Source organism: Rhagoletis zephyria, unplaced genomic scaffold (genome assembly GCF_001687245.7).
Source record: "Rhagoletis zephyria isolate East Lansing unplaced genomic scaffold, Rhagoletis_zephyria_1.1 Rzeph_scaffold_07292, whole genome shotgun sequence".
In the NCBI taxonomy this organism is placed as follows: domain Eukaryota; kingdom Metazoa; phylum Arthropoda; class Insecta; order Diptera; family Tephritidae; genus Rhagoletis; species Rhagoletis zephyria.
In genome coordinates this window covers 404-20,063 of record NW_016164375.1, presented here as the reverse complement: position 1 = coordinate 20,063, position 19,660 = coordinate 404, and the positions used below count along the sequence as shown (strand labels likewise).

Below are 19,660 nucleotides of genomic sequence, written 5' to 3'. Positions count from 1 at the left end.
AAGGGAAAATATAGTTTTCTTCGAGCATTTTCGGCCTTATTTCACACTAAAATAAAATAGTTCTATATACTCTTCATTGTCAATATGTTTTCGGTGGATAGCTATTTGTAACGTAACAGTCTTTTGAACTAATTTAATTTTCAGGTAACATTTTTTAGTTTTAGTTAAATACCGGGCCCAATTTACAAGCAACATTGGAAGCTATTCAACGTGTTATTGTCCCATAGTTAAACCTGTAATAAGAAGATAAGAATTACGTACAAAATTAAAAAAACGCGATATTTGTATTATTTCAAAAAGGAACGAACTCAAAAGAAGCGAAATATGAAGCCAAAAGAATAAGAAGAAGATTTTCGGATTAAATAAAAAAAAATGTATTGGAACTATTTCGCCTATTTTTCTAGTACGACTATTATTCTTCAAAATGCCATTAAAGCCGTTTTTCGCGAAATTAACCGCGAAAAACTCAACATCTTAGCGCAGTTCTAAGATCGAGTTCGAGTTTTCCGCGTTTTGGGCCATATATTTATTATAAATTTAAAAATCTAAATAAAAAACGAAAAATGCAGGGTGTTTTCTACTTCTTCATAAAATTTCTTTAAAATTGATTATTCTTCAAAACGAGATTGCAAGAAAACCCATCCAATGCCTAACAGTAAAGATATGTATGTGTATGTAGTATGTAAGCACCCATTTTTAATTCAAAAATGTTCATATTCAAGTGAAGCGAATATAGAAATAATTGTTTTTCATTTTTATTTTAGCTATTTTTTAGGTAAATTAATTTAATTCACATATGAATGTATATCATAATTTATGTGCGCATATTTCTGGCATTACTAAAACGAAAGCTTATTTATATGTATAAACTGAAGCATTTAAAGAAATAATAAAGAATGTCGATGTTGCCATGTTTAAGTTAAATGTAAAGGTTTACATTCTTATTGACAACGGTTAAAGTGGATTTGGCATCGAAAAGAAGAAAACAACAACAACAATAACAGCTACAGCTACACTGACAATTTCGACTAAACGCAGGGATGCAAGTATCAGTGTGACTCAGACTGTTTTTTTTTCTATAATTACGATGGAGCTGTTCGCCTACATTTTACCTTCCATACTACAATGGCTGTGCATATATGGCACTTCTGCGGCAGACGTCCTGTACGGTAAGTTAAACGATCGGCTCTTAAATGTTGCATATAATCGCCATATGAATGTATGTATATGCAAGCGATGCTATTTGACTATTTAGTTATTTTACAGAAAAAGTAAAGACATTTTTTAATGGAAACATGGAAAATACTGTTATAGCTGTTGTAAAGATTCCAGCAAATTTCATATATATTAGTATATACATAGCTTAAAATTTTTGGTATAGATCATATACTAGGCCTTTTGTATTCATGGTGACGATACATATGTACATAACGTATGCACATATGTATGCAGTACATCTTTATTGTATGTGGAATACATATCGATATGTATGTATATAAATGACAACTTCTTTTTGCTTTTTAGAAAAGTACCCCTTGCATTTGCAATGAAATATTTAAAACAGATTTAGATATTTTTGCAATGTTACTACTAGATTTTTTTTTAGCATTTAAGGACATATTTTTTAATCGAATCTTAAAAAAATGAGGCGGTTATCAATTGTCTCTCTAAAACTTTTTTATTTTATTTTTATTTTTTTGCTTAAAAATTACTTGTTTATATAATTTAATTGAATCAATAAACTCACAAATGTCAGAGTTGTGTTATCATTTATGTATGTACCAAGGATGCACTGTAACGTAAATTTTAACGTTTACCAAAAAAAAAAGCAATCCTTTCTGTTGAAACGATGCAGTTTTAACGTCGTTTAGGTAATTATCAAAATAATTCTATTTTGGTTTTTAACGAAAAGAAATTCAATCGTTAATGCTGAAGCTATTGCATGCATTTAGGTGCTAGGTGTTAATAGTGAGCTGGCAATGGCATACAACAACAACAACTTTTCGTTGATTTATTTTGTTTCGATGTTAACAATTGAGTTTTGTTTCGTTTTAATTTAGCTCTGAAGCAAAACGAAATTATTTTGATAAGTTATTTGATAAGCATCAACAAAACGAAGTGGATTCATATAGTTTGTAGAGCATCCTTGGTATGTACTGCTGCTCACATACACACTCCTAATGTTTTAGTAAAGCCTCTAAATGCTATTTAACTAAATTATAGGACAGCAAAACATAACTCTTTGAAAATTAGGGAAAAATTCAATGTTTAAGTTTGTCTTACGAGTGTAAAAGTATGTATACATATATTTCTTCCGATTAGGATTGCATTCTGACGAACTCAAATCCGGTGCACTTATCGTTCCAAGGCGTGTTAATGAACGTGGAGAATTCCTGACTCACGATTTGGCCTATCGCCATGACCAAAACTATCGCTCTGAACATAGCCGTCGTCGTCGAAATGTGGCTAAAAGTATTGAAAAAGTACACTACAGACTGGATGTGGAAAATCAGACTATACATCTTGAATTAGAGTAAGAATTAATACAATTTATCTAAAATTTTCAACGTTACCATTTGCTAAGGTGAAGCGCGTGCCTATTTTCAAAAATTATAGCATTCTTAAATACATTTGTATGTACAGCGTGGCGACGACTAACTGTTACCCAGGTATTATTTTTGAGAAATAAAAAGGTCCTTTATAGATTTTGCGAAAAAAGTATTTTATTGCTAATTTTCCCACAGATTTTACTTTATTTGTATTAATTAGTTTTTAAATTTTAATCCTTATTTACATTTGCCAACAGTGTAAACTTTGAGAGAAAAGTTCGTCAGATAATTTATTCCAAATCTTCTGTAACCACAGGCAAAATTTTCTCCATTTTGAGTCCCTTATACTCCCCCTGGTGAGTGGTGACTAGGACGGCCATTCATTCGAACAACCCTATACAATTTTTATTTTTTTTTGTCTTTTTTTATACACCTGAAAAAGACTTGCGTGCCAAATGAACTTTTCCATCAAAGTTTACACTGCTGGCAAATGTAAATAAGTATTAAAACTTAAAAACTAATTAATACAAATAAAGTAAAATCTATGGAAAATTGTTTATAAAATACTTTTTCGAAAAATTTGTGAAAGACCCTTTTATTTCTCAAAAAAAACAAAAATCCTGGGTAACAGTTATTCGTCGCCAAGCTGTATACACATACATACATATGTATGCAAATAAAATTTACATTCATATATTTACATATATTCGTTGATAGTATGTTTTCCTATCCTTTACATTTCGGCAATTCACCAAACCAAATACGTAGACCACACAGTTATTTTATGGCACCGAACATGGTTATCGAGAGACATCGAAGAGATATTCGGACTCGTCAAATGGCTATAAAAGGCACCGACTGTCATTTTCATGGCAAAGTGCGAGGGCATTTCGAGTCAAATGTAGCGATATCCGCATGCGAAGGATTGGTGAGTTAGATCTGAAAAGATATTTCCTTGATTGTAATCAATTTCAAAAAATTTGTTCTTCAATTCTACGAAATTTAATGTAAAACTTATTTCGGTTGCATGCTTACAGCAACCTCAGGCAAGTTTGCGTCTTAAATCTTTCGTTTTTGTGTGCGTGTTTTTTATTTGAATGCGCTGCTACATTATTTTATATTATTCGAGCATGTGGTGCAAATCATGCGATTTGAAAACGGTGCTATTTGGCAAAAATACTGTGGAGATATCTTAACAAAAAGGCAAAATTTCTCGTAGTTTCCGTTTTAAATATTTATTACATTCTTTACAAATAAATAATTGCAAATCGTACCGTTTTCAAATCACACGATTTGCAGCATTGTATTATTTTTGAACTTATCACTAGCTTAGAGTGAACAGCTGCCAAGTCCGTTTTTGTTTTTTTTTTATTTTACAGCAGAGGAAAAAATATCCCAAAATAATTTTTTCCAGGTATTTTGCAAACTTTTTCATACAAAATTGTTTCATATTTTTTCATTTTCCTTTCCTGCTTCACCGTAAAGTCCAATTTTCCTAAAAAGTGGACTTTTCACTCTGAGCACGCGATACACTATTTCCAATAAAATTTTAAATAATTTTAAAAATTTCATACTTTTTATATTTCAATATAGGTCGGTCACATTAAAACAAAAAATCATGAATACTACATTGAACCCTCGAAAAACGGTCACGCTGACACAGTAAATGGGCGTCCCCATGTACTATTTAATAGATCATCTTTAAAAGTAAAGGTAAATATGAAATTAAACTATATTAAATTTAATTAGACTACTTTTTATTAGATAAAAAAATCGAATGGAATGAAATTGCATGCATACATATCCATGCGCATTAGGGTGGTCCTTAAAAAAATCAAATGAACGGTTTTTGCCAGTCTCACACGCCCTCAATGGGTAATAACACGGTCACAGATATCGCATACAAATTTTGGTCCCGATTGGAAACGGTTAAGGTGTGTCGCACGGGGAGCAAATTTCAGATTCCAAATTTTTTTTTCATATAATACCCAATATTGATACTATCATAGTCATAGTCGATTAAGGCGTGGCGCAAAGCGGTCAAAGGCCAGAGGCTATGGACTCAAAAAATTAAAAATATTTTACTCATTTACTACCCAAAATCGATACTACTAAAGTCGAGCCTTAGGAAATCTGATGATAAAATTTGCTTCCTACATTTAAGGACCGCCCTAATGTACATATATGTATTATATTTAAGGAATTATTCTCTNGTATTACTAAAGTCGAGGCTTAGGAAACTTGATGATAAAATTTGCTTTCTACATTTAAGGACCACCCTAATGTACATATATGTATTATATTTAAGGAATTGTTCTCTTTGCTGAATAAAGTAAAGTTCTGTAAAAACAAAAAGATTAACTCTTTCCAGTAGTGCGTTTTCCATAATCCAGTATTTGAATAAATAAATAGAAACTTTTTGGCATTTCTGGCTGAGTTTTGTCACTCTCTCTTTTTACAGAAGCAGAACATTAGTAAATCAATAAGCAATGAGAACCACAAACAAAAACAAAAGCAACGAGAGGCGCTCATCAGCAATTGCGGTACTAAGGAGCCCAAGTTACATAGCGAAACACGGCTGGAATGGCACGCGCAGGGAAAGGTATACAACAAAAAGAAAGCGTATTTGAAATTAATTTACACATGGACTGTGATTTGTTGTATCTCTCATTTCAAAGTTTATGGTGATTTCGTTCCTAGCAAAAAATTTGGGCAACATTTTTTGGAAGAAACGAAATCACCATTAAATTGCAAAATATATATCGTCATTTAAAGTACAAAACCGCGTATGTGAGGTTGCATAAATTATTTTGTAGCGAGTAAAAATGGTCCTATTTCAAAATGGTTCTTTCTTTTATAAAGCAATCGCTTTTCTGGTTAGTATATTTCGGGACGTATAAATAAGGCTTGAGTGAGAAAGGCTTCGTTGAGAAAATCCAATTTTTCAAAAAAGAAAATGACAGTTACGCGGTTTTGTACTTTAATCGGCGATATACCGCCATATTTACATATATTTGTTCAGGTCAAAATTCAAGGTGGTAGAAAATTGCGACAACAAAATGTACACCAAAGAATAAAACATCAGCATCAGCATCGACACCGACATCTCCATAAACATGAACATCATCAGCAACAACGACAACAACATAAAAACTCATTGCAAAATATGCTAAAGCGACGTCATCGGAAGTATCATCAACTATCTGAACCGCCATCGCAGCAGTCACCGCCGAATGCAGAAATGGAATTCAAATATGAGACTGCAACAGATGAGATTAAAGCGATCAGCGGCAACAAAACTGATTTCTTCATTCCCTCTCACTTCGTTAAGCAAAATAGTGAGGCCGCCACAACAACAAGCACCAACAACATTGCCGCCAACGTTCAGAACAACAACAATAGAGACGACGACAATAAACAAAGTTTAAATATGGGAAACGGAAAACGCACAAAACGTTCAATTAGCAGCCCACGTCATGTGGAAGCGTTAATAGTGGCAGATGCAACGATGGTCGCCTTTCATCACAAATTGGAGACATATCTCCTAACCATAATGAATATGGTATCGGCGCTGTACAAGGATCCCAGCATTGGCAATTCAATTGAGATTGTCGTCGTCAAAATGATTTTGCTGGAAGAGTACGAAGCGCATCCAGATCTTAATCTGACGCAAAATGCCCAAAAGAATTTGGATACATTTTGTAGGTGAGTTATTGCTTAACGATTACTTAGGCGCGACGTTATGTATGTATGCATGTATGCCCGATGTTTCCGGCTAGCCTCTGACGCTTTGGACCGATGTGCATATGAAAAAACGTGTACATATGTATGCATACGTGTATACGTAATCGTGAGTGTGGGTATACATATCCACATATGTATGTAGTTGGCGTTGTTGCTAGATTGCTTGCAGGCACATACGATTTGCATACAGCGCTGTGGCTCCCACTTTCTCGCAGATTATTCTCTGTTGACTTTGTAGGCGCCAGTTGATTTTTTTTTCTTATTTCTCCTACTTATGTATGTTTGTATTTACATATCGCTCGTTTAATAAAAAATTGCCATAACTCGAAAAACAAATTTTTGAGGAAATGATGCAGAATTGAACTTGTTACAACATGCTTCATATTGTGTACAAATTTCGTGCCAAGATTTTGTGTAGTTTGCGCGTAAGAAGGCTGTATTCATACATATTTACCTCTCCTTTTTTTTACATTTTGGGAGCAAATTGAAAACTTTGAACGCGTCCCCTGAAAATTTTCGTTTTTTGAGTTGCAACAACCTTTTAGTAAATGAGCGGCGATGTGTATGTGCATACATATTTATGCATGGATAAGGCTCGTTTTCCGTTTGTAATCCGTGTGGCGTTGGTGGTGCTTTACATTTGGTTTAGTGATCGAGTTGATGTGATAAGATAAACGCAATTTTAAGTCTAGACGTTATTAGCTACAGGAGAGTAACATGTGCATTTACAGTGTAAATACTTACTTAGTATGTAAAAATGTACATATGTTTGTGAGATATCACTCGCAAAAGTTTGTTAACTCGTGCCTACCTAAAAAATATAATATTCCATTAGGCCGAACTACAAAATATTGACAATGTATCCTGTTCCAAAACGCATCCGAAAAGTTATCGCTAGAGCAATCAGCGCATCATAAACAAAGTTGATGCTTCGTTTGTTATTGGTTGCCATTGGTGTTTTAAAAATGGAAAATTCGGAAAAATTGTTCATTGCTATATTGAATATTTAAAATATGCAATGTATATTGTTGCAATGTGTCGCAACTCTTGCAACGTTTGGAAGCCAGCCACTCTTGTTATTATTTTTATTAACGTAAAATGAGTGTTGCAATGTTAGCACCGGGATTAAAATATGTTTCACGACAGAACTTAAACTTTATGAATTAATGTAACGATATATATATTATTAAACGTGCGATATGATCAATACAACTCTCATCCAAATTTTGTTTCGATTTCACTAACTTTCCCCAATCCACCAGCTGGCAGCACAAACTGAATACAGTCAATAAAGACGATACATATCATCACGATGTTGCCATTCTCATAACAAGGACGAATATATGTGGCAACAATTGCATGTAAGAGTGGCTTGAATACTACTAGCTACTTTTTGTTTATTGTGTTTTAAGAAACCCATTTGTCACTTCCAGGACTCTCGGATTGGCTAATGTGGGTGGCATGTGCAAGCCGAAGCAGTCCTGCAGCGTCAACGAGGATAATGGTATCATGCTGTCACATACAATCGCACATGAACTGGGACACAAGTAAGTTAGTGTACATTCATATGTACATATATATATTCAGTAGATGCGAATATACATACATATGTATGCACAAACATATCGTGCAAAAAATTTGAGGACCAGTTGGTCCAGTGGGACATCATTTTGAAGTACACAACGCACATTTCCTGCATATCACAAAAATGTGGGAAAAACGGATTTAAAGTTTTGAATTTACATAACCTCCCATACTATAAATGAATACATACATACTAATAATCGATTCAAGTATGATATTTTTGCACAATGAGTTAGAAGAAGAGGCAGCGGTATTTTCTGCATACTTAACTATTTTTTTTTTTTTTTATTTGGATTTTGACGCTCTTCCAGCAAATGTGCGATATGTGCAAATGGACCAGGTTTCATATAAGATAAATAGTAACTTGTTTTACTGACTTAGACCACTTCAGACGTAAAAAGTTCAAGTATATGTTGAACGTCACCTCTTCGCAGTAAATCGGAAATTTGAATCGGTTGCGGAATGTAAATATTATTAAAACGAATTTTAAGAAACTTTATTTTATGTAAATTACGCATTTCATTAATTAGATTTTAAAGGCACCTTAATAAATACCAAAATATTCGGTTTATGCCGACTCTTATAAAGTTCAGTTCATAGTCCCAAATGGGAAAGTCGTGTAAATTTCCCATATATTTGGACCACGAAAAAACGAAAAATAAAAAAAAACAGCATCACACGATCCATCAACAAAGCTGTTTTTTTATTATTGTAAGCCGTTTTGTTTTCGTTTGCGAACGGTATCTCTTTGATATATTTTACCAGCTCCATATATGTAAAAATATTTGTCACCGCTCAGATTATTCGATAATCAACATGAAAAAAGTTTAAACAAAAAAACAATGAAAAAACGGCGCAACTGTTTGTGAATGACCAACTTGAACTTTTATTGTTTTATGCTATTCCACTTCTGAGTGAATTTCAATACTTGTTAATATGAATTCAAAGTGAATTTGGTTTGAATTCACTCGGAAGTGTTTTGCAGAACCTGCCTGATAAGCGTGGTTTGCTATTATAATATTGCCCCTCCGAATTTTCTCGAATGTCATTTTTTTTTTTTTAATTTGCCGTAATATTTAAATTATTTGTTTTGCTTGCCTAAGTGCATTACAGTTAAGAAGCGCAAGAAGTTCTTGATCGAATGACATAAGAAATAACCAAATAAAAGTAATTATTTTGTGTTTTTAAGTGAATCTATCACTGCTCCATGGTAAGTACGGCTAAATATTTCCTGAATGTCTCCCAGTTATTTATGCAAAAGAAACTAAATATAAGATAACTACCAATATAAGTTTATTGCTTAAGGAGTTTCAATGATTTCCTTGAAAAATGTCATGAAGGATGTGTAAACAACTTCAACATTAGCTTAAAAAGCTAAAAGCTTAAAAAGCATGCATTTAATGGTTAAAAATCAGTACAATGCTTATCGGTAAGTATACTTTTTTCTAACAATTTCTAAGCTTATTTATTCCTTCAGAGCTTACTAAAAAAGTGACATTCTGGAAAATATTTTATAAAAATGCAAAAATAAGAAAAAGAAATTAGTTTTTGAAGTAGCCTGAAAGTAGTTTCGTGTTTTGCAGATGATAAGTTTGCCACTCTTAAAAAAAAAAAAATAAAATAAAATAAAAAATACTTGCTATTTATGTACACTTTGTTTGGAAATTACCCACATATTAGACTTTACAAAAAATACCAAAAGCAAGCTGTTAGTCGCACAAAGAACCCACCTGTTGATTGCTTTGATTAAAACTCCGTTGACGCATGTTCTACTGCATACACTTTGATACACTGCATACACATACACATACATATGTATAAGCAGAGGTTTGCATGAGTACGGTATATTTGTGCAAGCTCTTTCAAATGAAATCCACTTAGTGCCGTTTTCTCAAGTATATTTTTAAATTTACACATACATATTTAACACATTTTTCAGAACAAAGTGATCATTTAAAGGGCAGATAAATTTTAAAACCTACTTGAGAAAACGGCCCTTAGTGTATTAACATTTTTTATGCTGAAACGAATTAAAATTGTGGGGTTTATAATGCGCAACAGTTTTGTCAGACGTTTCCAGCTGTTGGGAAACTTAAAGCTAACTATACACCTATGGTGATCCTTTTAGTCAGTTAACTAACACTTTCCTCCAATTTCCTAAAAATACATTGAGATCAAAACATTTTTTATGCAAATGCTTTATTGTTATTGCGGTTGTTTGTAATGCTGGATTTCCACTAGGCATGAAATGGCAAAAATGACAAATGACAAAGTCGGTAATTAAAAAATAATCGTGTCATTACATTAAAAAAATAATGATTAATATCATTTCCACATGGCATTTTTTTAAATGGCAGACATTTTTTGTCATTTCAATGCCTAGTGGAAATTCGGCATAACAGACTAACGGAATCGGTATAGATATAGGCCCTTATTATGAGTTGCATTCGATTTTCGATCTTCGCTGGTTATCGAAGATCGAAAGTGAAATTCGTATTATGAGCTATGCAACCGTTTCGAAATTTTCGTTGAGTATCGAATTTTCTGACGAACAGAATTTTGCTTTCGATGGTGTAGCGAAGTGTTAGAAAATTGTGAAAAATGTATGATTTTGTATATGTTTTCTTACATTTTGGCGGCTAACACTAATTTTAAACAATTTTTATTAATTTCATGCAGTTCTAACATCGTGAATACTAAACACAAGCTCGAAAGGCTGGTTTTACTTGTGAAAGAAAATCCCAATACTCTGTTGGCACGATCTCTGAGAACAAAATCGTAGCGCTGTTGATAGTTTTAAAATATTTTAAATAGATTTGGCTCACAAACGCCTCTTTAGATGGTCGGAACTTTTTAATGAATCTGTAGACAAATTTCTTAAATATGTTTTATATCAAAATATATTCGAAAGACTAATAAACTTAAACTCTCTTAAACATTTGCCACTCCTGGCCAGTTTACTTAGCTCCCCTCCTCCGACGAATCGTTGAACCAGAACTCGTTGTACTCATTTTACTACGTTTTTATAAACTTGCTTTCTTTTTTACTTCATTTTAATTAGAACAAAATTACATAAATATGTATAAGCACACTATTTGGTTTGCTCGATTTGTAAACAAAGCTTCTCAGCGGTGAAAAATATACTATTGTGAACAAACTAAACGAGCAAAATTCACAATAGCGCTATTCTTCATCGAATGAGCACCATAATACCAAATGAAAATTCGTTCGCTCAGCACTTTCGACCACAGTCGAAAATCGAATGCAACTCATAATAGGGGCCATAGACAAATGTATATCTATGTAACTACATAAATGCTCAGAATGAAAAGAGAAATCGATTAAGGTGTGACTGTCTGTCCGTTCGTGCGTCCGTCCGTCTGTGCACGCGATAACTTGAGAAAAAATGAAAATATCTTAACGAAGCTTAGAACATGTATTTCTCTCGAGTCAAGGACGGATGGTATTGAAAATAGGCAAGATAGAAGAATAAACACGCCTACCTCCCATGTAACGGTAGTCCTGAACCTATGGCGGAAAATAAGATAGTAAATTTTTGGAAAATGGGCATGGCCCCACCCACTTATGATTGCATGTTTACATATATCTCGGTAACTGCTTCACCAAATTTCTCCCAAACTTGGCACAGTTTTTGGTCTACTTAAAAGGTTCCTAACGGTTGAAAATTTTTAAAATTATACAACAACCACGCCCACATCCCATATAACGTGAATTTAGAGAAATACGAAATCTTCGATAAATCATAAACTACTGAAGAGAATTGATTCAAAATTGATGTTTGCAATAATTTTTTAGCAAGAAATACGCTTATAAAAAATTTTTCGAAAATGGGTGGAAAAAACGTATGCGGTAACCGCTTTATCAATTTGTACCAAACTCTGTATAATTATTGCCCATGACACATAAAAGCAAGACGTTGAAAATGTTTGAAATCGGACTAAAATTACACCGACTTCAATGGTAAATTTCAGAAATACGGGAACTTCGGCGTAAATTAACTCCAAGGTAATAACCATAAGAATGAGCTATGTGGGACCAGTATATGGAGCTGAAGAGGGAAGCGAGGCGTATTTGCCGCAATAAGAAGAGAGAGGTCGAAATATCTGAGTGCGAAGAGCTTAAAATGCTGGCGGACAGGAAAAATGTGCGAAAATATGACCAGAGAGTTAGGCGACTTACGGAAGGTAGTGACAGATGTCCAGAACCTACTTAAATTATGGACGGAACACTTTTCCACCCTACTGATTGGTAGCAGCACTGAAAGCTATGGTGAAATCAAACCCTAGCCCTCAGTCGATGATGACGGAGTCGATGTTCCACCACCTGCCTATGACGAGGTACGAATAGCAATAGCGCGTTTGAAAAACAACAAAGCTGCTGGAGCTGGCAGCCTGCCAGCTGAGCTATTCAAATACGACGGCGAGGAGCTGATAAGTTGCATGCATAAACTCTTATGCAGAATATGGTCAAATGAACGCATTCCCGAGGACTGGAATTTAAGTGTGCTCTACCCAAGCCACAGGAAAGGCGACCCCGCCATTCGCGCCAAGTACCGCGGGATCAGCCTTCTAAGCATAGGTTACAAGGTGTTATCGAATGTATTGTGTGAAAGACCGTCAACGAACTGATTGGGCCTTATCAGTGTGGCTTCAAACCTGGTAAATCCACCATATTTGTGTCATAACATCAAAAAGCAGAAATCGAATTGGAGAAGTTCGGCCAAACGCGTAGAAAACGGTTCAGCGCCAAACATTCATTTATTTGAATCAAATATGACATACTATTCATCCCCAAATAAACTAGGAAAAACTCGAACCTTCTATTGAAAAGTCAAGATTTGTATGAAAAGAAAAAACTGGTTTGTTCATAGGCATAATGCAGCGAATTAAAATACAATGGCTCCGCTAGCGTGGCCATGTCGTTTGAATGGACAACGATGCTCCAGCTTTGAAAGTATTCAACTCGGAACCCGCTGGTGGTAGCAGAGGAAAAGGGAGGCCCCCACTGCGATGGAAAAACCAAGGGGAGAAGGAATTGGCTTCACTTGGCATTTCCAATTGGCATCAGTTGACACAGGAGAGAAACGATCTCGACCAAAATCGCTTAGGCGGCTACAGCGCTAAATAAGAAGAAGACGAATACGTGCGCGTGTAGACTTCGCGACTTGTTTTTTGATTCAAAACGGACGAATTTCTAAATTATGGTCCGAAATGTCTAAACCTTGTCAAACCAGTCAACCAGTTAGTGAACTTAACACCATTGGCTACAACAAGTTCGGCATGAAATTCGTTTCAAATTAAGCTCGCCAAATTACACTCTTCAGGTGTAATTTGATTCTATCTAAGTCAATTAAATTCAGCCGGGAAAACTCGAACTCAAAGTAAAAAAAAAGACGCAGTTATTATTAATCGATTAGTAGTGAAGACAACAGTAGATACCACCAAAATTGAACACTTCATTTAAACATACGCTATTGATGGTCCTGATTGTTTTTGCCACTATATAATGGAATGGTCTGCGAAAAGGGCCTTATTTCTCATTCAAGAAAACCTAGTTAAAAAATAACACAATTTACGTCAAGTTGCCGATCATGTTAATACGGCTGTTCACTCAATTTCAATACAATTTAAAGCCAAAGTAATTTATTCGTTTTCGCATATGTACATATGCATACACCCCAGTAAAATAATTATATGTGCAATATGTTTTTCGTCATTTTCGCTCTATGAAAGAAGGGTAAAACTCTTTATTGTATGCAATTATAATAGCCCTTAGTTTATAAGTATTATCATATGTTAAGTTGATATTCGTTTGTAATTTTTTCTACCGTTATTACAAACAATAACAAAACTTAAACATATATAAGCTATTTTTATAATAAAATCGTTTTATTATTTTCCCATGTAATATTATGGCCGAAAATATCCCTTGGCATTGAACTATGCGAAGAAGAGCCCGAAAATATAACACGAATGAATTTTTGTGGCTTGAAAGGTAGCTAAATAACTGCTGAAGTAATCAGACAGCAGAATATATGCAATGCTTCTTATTCCTTTAAAATTCCCGACGACTATGGAAATAGTAAGCTTGGTGGCCCTATACAAACCCAAAAAGGGTGGTGCAAACGACATAACCAAAGGTTAGCTACTAGAAACAGCATGATTTACTGTAAAACTTGAAATGTATTTGAATTTCTCTGCCACAAGTAAAAGTTCACAATAAATATTAAACACAGTTGTGGTACTTAAGGCGAAGAATTAAATCGCTAAACCACAGCCCACTCTATGGCACGAAAATGCGTTTGTAGCATTTTCCAAAATTACAAAATTTGCAGGAAGAATTGAAGAACGCTGTTTTCATGATGAAAAAACTTCAATATAAATAGATCCAGATGCCCACCATAACTATTGGAGGGTCATTCGGCTACCATGACAAACCTGTCCTTGACGAAAGGGATCTTTGATTGAAGGTAAAAAGCGTATAGATTTGGAAAACATATAAAATCCTTTAAATTTGAGAAAAATGAATACCCAGAAGTAGAAACATTCTTTTCACATTAAGCAGGCAAATTTTTCAAGCATTTCGACCGAAGATATTTGGAAATTCCAGTGGTTAAAAATTGTTATTCATACCGTGCAAACAATCAAATCGAGGTCCATTATTTTAACCGGAAGTCCATTCTAGGGAAACGTTTCTGACAAAAGTTACGTATTTTTGTGCCCAGAATCCGAATCTGTGGTAAAAGCATGTATGTCGCATTTAAAAAAAATGGACTTCCAACACATCGACACGTTGAATATTTGTTCATTTTTGATTTTGATGACGTCTGAAAATAGTAATTAATTTTTTCAAAGAGCAGCAAGATGCAGCAGACAATCTATATATCAAATGAAAGTACATAGATGTAATGCCCTTTTATCAGATATGAAATAGTTTTTCTCTGGCTAAACTAGTTCTGCCTAGATCCAATATATCTGTCCATTGCGGAAATAAGTTGGACGCAACAATATTGTGGACTGCGTACCTGGAGTTGGACGGATGAGGGTTAATTTTTTGAACGCGGAAAGGTGTTCTGCGCAAAAATACTGTGGCCCCTGATCTAATTTAGCCTAGGCAAAACTAGTTTGTCCTGAGATCGGGTTTGATAACATATATATCATATCGGACAGAAAGTCACAATATGAATAAATGCCGCCTGTTAAAAATTTTGAAAGCAAAAACTGAAAATTGTACTTTTGGCCGCAGCAAGTGCTTTTTTCAGCCATAGTGTAATGGTACAATTAAATTAATTTATTATAAACTAATGTATATTTATAAATTTTTTTATTTTCTCTTGATAGAGTTAATGAATATAATTATAGCGAAAAACATTAAAGATGTAGTATAGCTTTTTCATTTAACTGGTTGAAGTGCGGCGCATATAATTATTTCACTGGGTTATATATATGCACAATATAATTAAATTTTCCGTTAGAATAGATCCATGCAGACTTCTGAATAATATGTACATAAATGCATGTACATAAGTACGACTAATTGTACACAAATATTTTCTAGTAGTTTCAACTTGTTTACATTCCTACACTGGCTATCTTGTATTATTGCTTATTTTATTGTAATATCTGCATAACTATGAAATTAATAGTATGTGCGCACATACACATACATACCTATTAATACTCAATAATTATTATATAGAAGTACATAAGTATGCACATAGCCCTGCAGGGAAAAAATTTAACAAATTTCTTGCTCAGAAAGTGAAAGTACAATTTTCGTCACTGTCAGAAAAATCAACATGGGGCACCAACAGAATGTGGCTCTTCGCCTGGATAGTAGAATATCCAATTAGGGCGCTACCTTCGCCCATCTGTTTAATGGATGGAATCTATTTTGTATGAAATTTAACGTGTTTGTAAATATTTCAGGGGCGGGTTGGCTGAAAAAATCCTGGCCAAGATATTTTAAATTAAATAATCAAAAATTATTACTTTTATAAAAAATTATTAAATTATAAAGAACATTTTATTGCGAGCTCGAGGATATAAGGCCTAAATTCCGGTTGGCAAGCTTTTAAATCAAAATACACTGTAAGAAAATCTCAAGTTTTGAAATGACAAAAAATGCCGAGACACGTAAACTGAATTTTGGGTCGTAGATTGCGGCTCTGTGCACAATTTTTCTAGATCACGACATTTTTGCCACGATATTTTTTTATTTTAAGTTTGCGTACGAATGAAAAACATCAAACTTTAACATGGAAAATGTTACTCATTTGTCATGTACGAGTATTACAAGTACGGCCATTTACGATACGGCATATGAGTAACATTATTTCCTGTCCTGCTTTTTTGCAAAGCAATATATTAAAACAAATTTTTCTTGATACAATTTGATGATTTACGTGTCTCGGCGTTTTTTGTTACATTTCAAAACTTGTGATTTTCTTACAATGTATTCTGATTTAAAAGTTCGCCAACCGGAATTTATGCCGAGTTTTTCGCAGAAACTTTGAGTCTTATCATGAATTTTCATTCCGTGTTGACTCATTCACCTACTGTATGTTCACCAAGCAAAGTAGTTCACTTCAAATCATTTTCACCACCCAATCGTATACCCTATTCACCGGTGATATAACTTTCACTCGCACCGATAAAACCACAAAACAATTCACAAATGTAGGAAATACTCGTATGTACGTTCAAAACTGGTTGTTTACTGAAATTTTATTTAATGGCTTTAACGTTATTCCAAATTCGAAATTTCTGTGTAAAATGTCGTTCACCCGAAATCGTTGCACATTCATTGTAAGGTGAGCCATTTCGGTGAACGAAATTTTTCGCCGGTGAAAATTTTCAAGAGAATATACACTTGGGTGAAGGTCGGGCCCTAATGGGATCTAAATGTAAAGTGAATGGAAAAACTCCTCAGTTGAGAGACAATTTACTACTACATAGTTAATGTTTTTAAATTTCTAATTGCACTAGAATCGAATCAGTAGATCAGTCAATTTTCCTACAGGGGGCTTACGACGCTTTGTTTTTCGCCTTAATCTGTGGTGTTTGAGTTTATAATAAATGAGCGCTACCAAGAGCCACACAGTCTACCAAGTTCTGAATGACTCAGCATTGAATGACTTAATCATCGGAGTGTGTTGCGTTATTCAGTAGCTAATGGACGACTATCTATTAAACGCTATTTACGTCATAGAAATTGTATTCATAAATGGTTTAACAAGCTGAGAGGTATGGCGAGCTACGACATTTTAATAGCAAATTAAGACTTGACAGTTTCCATTCGTGCATTACAAAGATTTCCGTTGCTGGGAATCGCTACTTTTTTAGTTGTTCATAAAATCATTCATACGTTAGAAAAGGCGCGAAAATTCAGCAATCTCCTATTTACCGTTAGATTATCTGATTATTTATTGAATGCCTAGCGTGATTGCATTTATCCCAAGGGCTTAAAGTTTTTTTTAGAATTTATGAAAACATCTAAACTGTACAATTAGTCATACATACAAAGCTTACATATTTGAATACAATTGGGGGATACACAAAGTCTCATAAAATTAGAAGTCCGAAGGAAAAATCTTAAAAAATTACACAAGTTGTGAGCAACCCTTTAAAACTACATATCGATGGCTGAATGGAAGATCGACATCATATCTCGGCAGCCAGTTCGAATACGCCCTGTCCCAGAAAATTTTTCAACAACACCCTTCTTCAGAATTTGATTAAAAAATGCCCTATCTCAGCTGCCGATTCAAAAATACCCTATTTTAGCTTATTTTCAATGTACATATTTTCGTTTGAGGTAGGGTGTTTTTCAATCAAATTCTGAAATAGGGCGTTTTTCAATCAAATTCTGATGTAGGGCTTTCTTGAAAAGTTTTCTGAGATAGGGCGTTTTCGAAATGGGTGCCGAGATAGGTCGATCTTCCACTCAGTCATCGATATGTTATGCCGTTAATACGCACCGAAAACACAGAACTCATAGTTGTATATTTTAATTAATTTTTTTTTTTATGCAAGAAAAAAACAATTTTACGATCTTAACATTTTGTGAAACCCCTAAATGTGTACCGAAAAAAATAACATTTATTTCTACCGTAGTTTCGGCATGTTCCACGATACCGCAAAAATCGGATGCCATCCTCGAATCGGCTCAATTGTTCACATAATGACTCCGACTTTTGGGGCGGATACCTTGCAAGTTAGCTGGTCGAATTGCAGTCGGAAATATATTACACAATTTCTCGAGTATGTTCCCAGTTGGAAGATTCTTAACGAACCAATATTGACATTTGTACATTCATTAAAATTTTGTTGTCGCACAGCCAGGGGCTAGGCAATTGTTTAGATAATACACCAACTGCGGTAAAAAAATACGTTTACCCTGCTCTACCTCCCGGAGTACTTTTCGACGCCGAGCGGCAATGCCGGTTGCAGTTCAATCTTACGGACTCCGACCTCGATGCGTCATCGTGTACGTCCATGAATGAAATCTGTTCGGCTTTGTGGTGCAGAGTGAATGGCGAATGCGTAACGAATATGCGGCCGACGGCACCGGGAACCAGTTGTGGTGATGGAAAGGTTAGTTTCTATATAATTCTGTAATACAAAGGAAGCCATATATTGCGATAGTAAAGATTTATTCGACATTTTTGCATATTTTAGTGGTGCCAGAATGGCAAGTGTGTGCCTATTGAGCAAGCTTTGCCCATTAACGGCAATTGGGGCAATTGGTCTCAGTGGAGTGAATGCTCGAGAACTTGCGGTGGAGGCGTGTCTACGCAAAAACGGGAATGCAACAATCCGGTTCCGGCGAATGGGGGTCTCTTTTGCATCGGTGAGAGAAAAAGGTTCGAATCCACCTACATACATATATACAGACAGATGCACATATATAAATTCATTACAACTTTTACCCACACATACAATGGCTTTAGATATAAAATATGCAACTATCAACCATGCCCGGCGGGGGAGGTCAGTTTTCGAGCAAAGCAATGTTCAAAGTATGACAATGTGTGCTATCAGGGTGGAACTTATAAATGGCAACCATTTTTCGATAAAAGTAATTAATTGTAATAAAAAAAAAAATTATCTCTAAATCTTGCCTAGGTATAATTGAAAGCACGATTTGAAATTTGCAGAGAACCCGTGCAAGTTGCAGTGTACTGATGTCGACGATACGATTATAGCAAACTGGGGTGAAATGGTGGCAGATGGGACTCCTTGTCGCGTTGGCACCAATAATATGTGCATCGATGGAATTTGCAAGGTGAGACACGAGACGTATACATACATATATTTATATGCATATACTTGAAATTAATTTGGTAATACCGTGAAACAATGTTGGGATTCACATTTTCGTTGTTGGTGTTTTCCGTCATCCCTTGTCAAATTTGGTTTTTTTTTCGAAAAATGATACTGAAGATGTCACAACGCCGAAACCGGTTTGACGCCAAACCATATTTGACAAGGGATGACGGAAAATCGTTCCACATTACATAAATTTTTGGAAAGTTTTAATGGCATCGACGAAATAATGTCCAATCGTTAGTATCCCTGAGAGGTAGTTAGAACAAAACTCATAAGATATCTCTATGGGTTTTCTTCAAGAAGACAATTTCTTAAGACTTGTGTGAATCGGTAACAAAGTTGTTGAATAATATTTTTTTACTATGGTGAGACAGTTTTGCCAATCTGCTGTGCGAATTGAAATCTTTTTTAACAGCAGTAAATTTTTTTGAT

The 19,660-nt window shown here is 34.6% G+C and overlaps 1 protein-coding gene across 1 annotated transcript; it reads left to right on the top strand.

Moving 5' to 3' along the window:
* Positions 1 to 744: 744 nt before the first annotated feature.
* Positions 745 to 19,184, top strand: LOC108374072 (A disintegrin and metalloproteinase with thrombospondin motifs 7-like; the record flags this gene model as incomplete). The annotated part of the gene is made up of 13 exons (XM_017630037.1): positions 745 to 1,169; positions 2,323 to 2,533; positions 3,318 to 3,477; positions 4,143 to 4,262; positions 5,011 to 5,151; positions 5,572 to 6,254; positions 7,556 to 7,654; positions 7,727 to 7,840; positions 18,014 to 18,160; positions 18,238 to 18,493; positions 18,578 to 18,762; positions 18,850 to 18,977; positions 19,057 to 19,184. Coding segments are annotated over exons 1-13 (2,454 nt in total), but the record flags the coding sequence as incomplete, so codon positions are not given.
* Between the last annotated feature and the right edge of the window lie 476 nt (positions 19,185 to 19,660).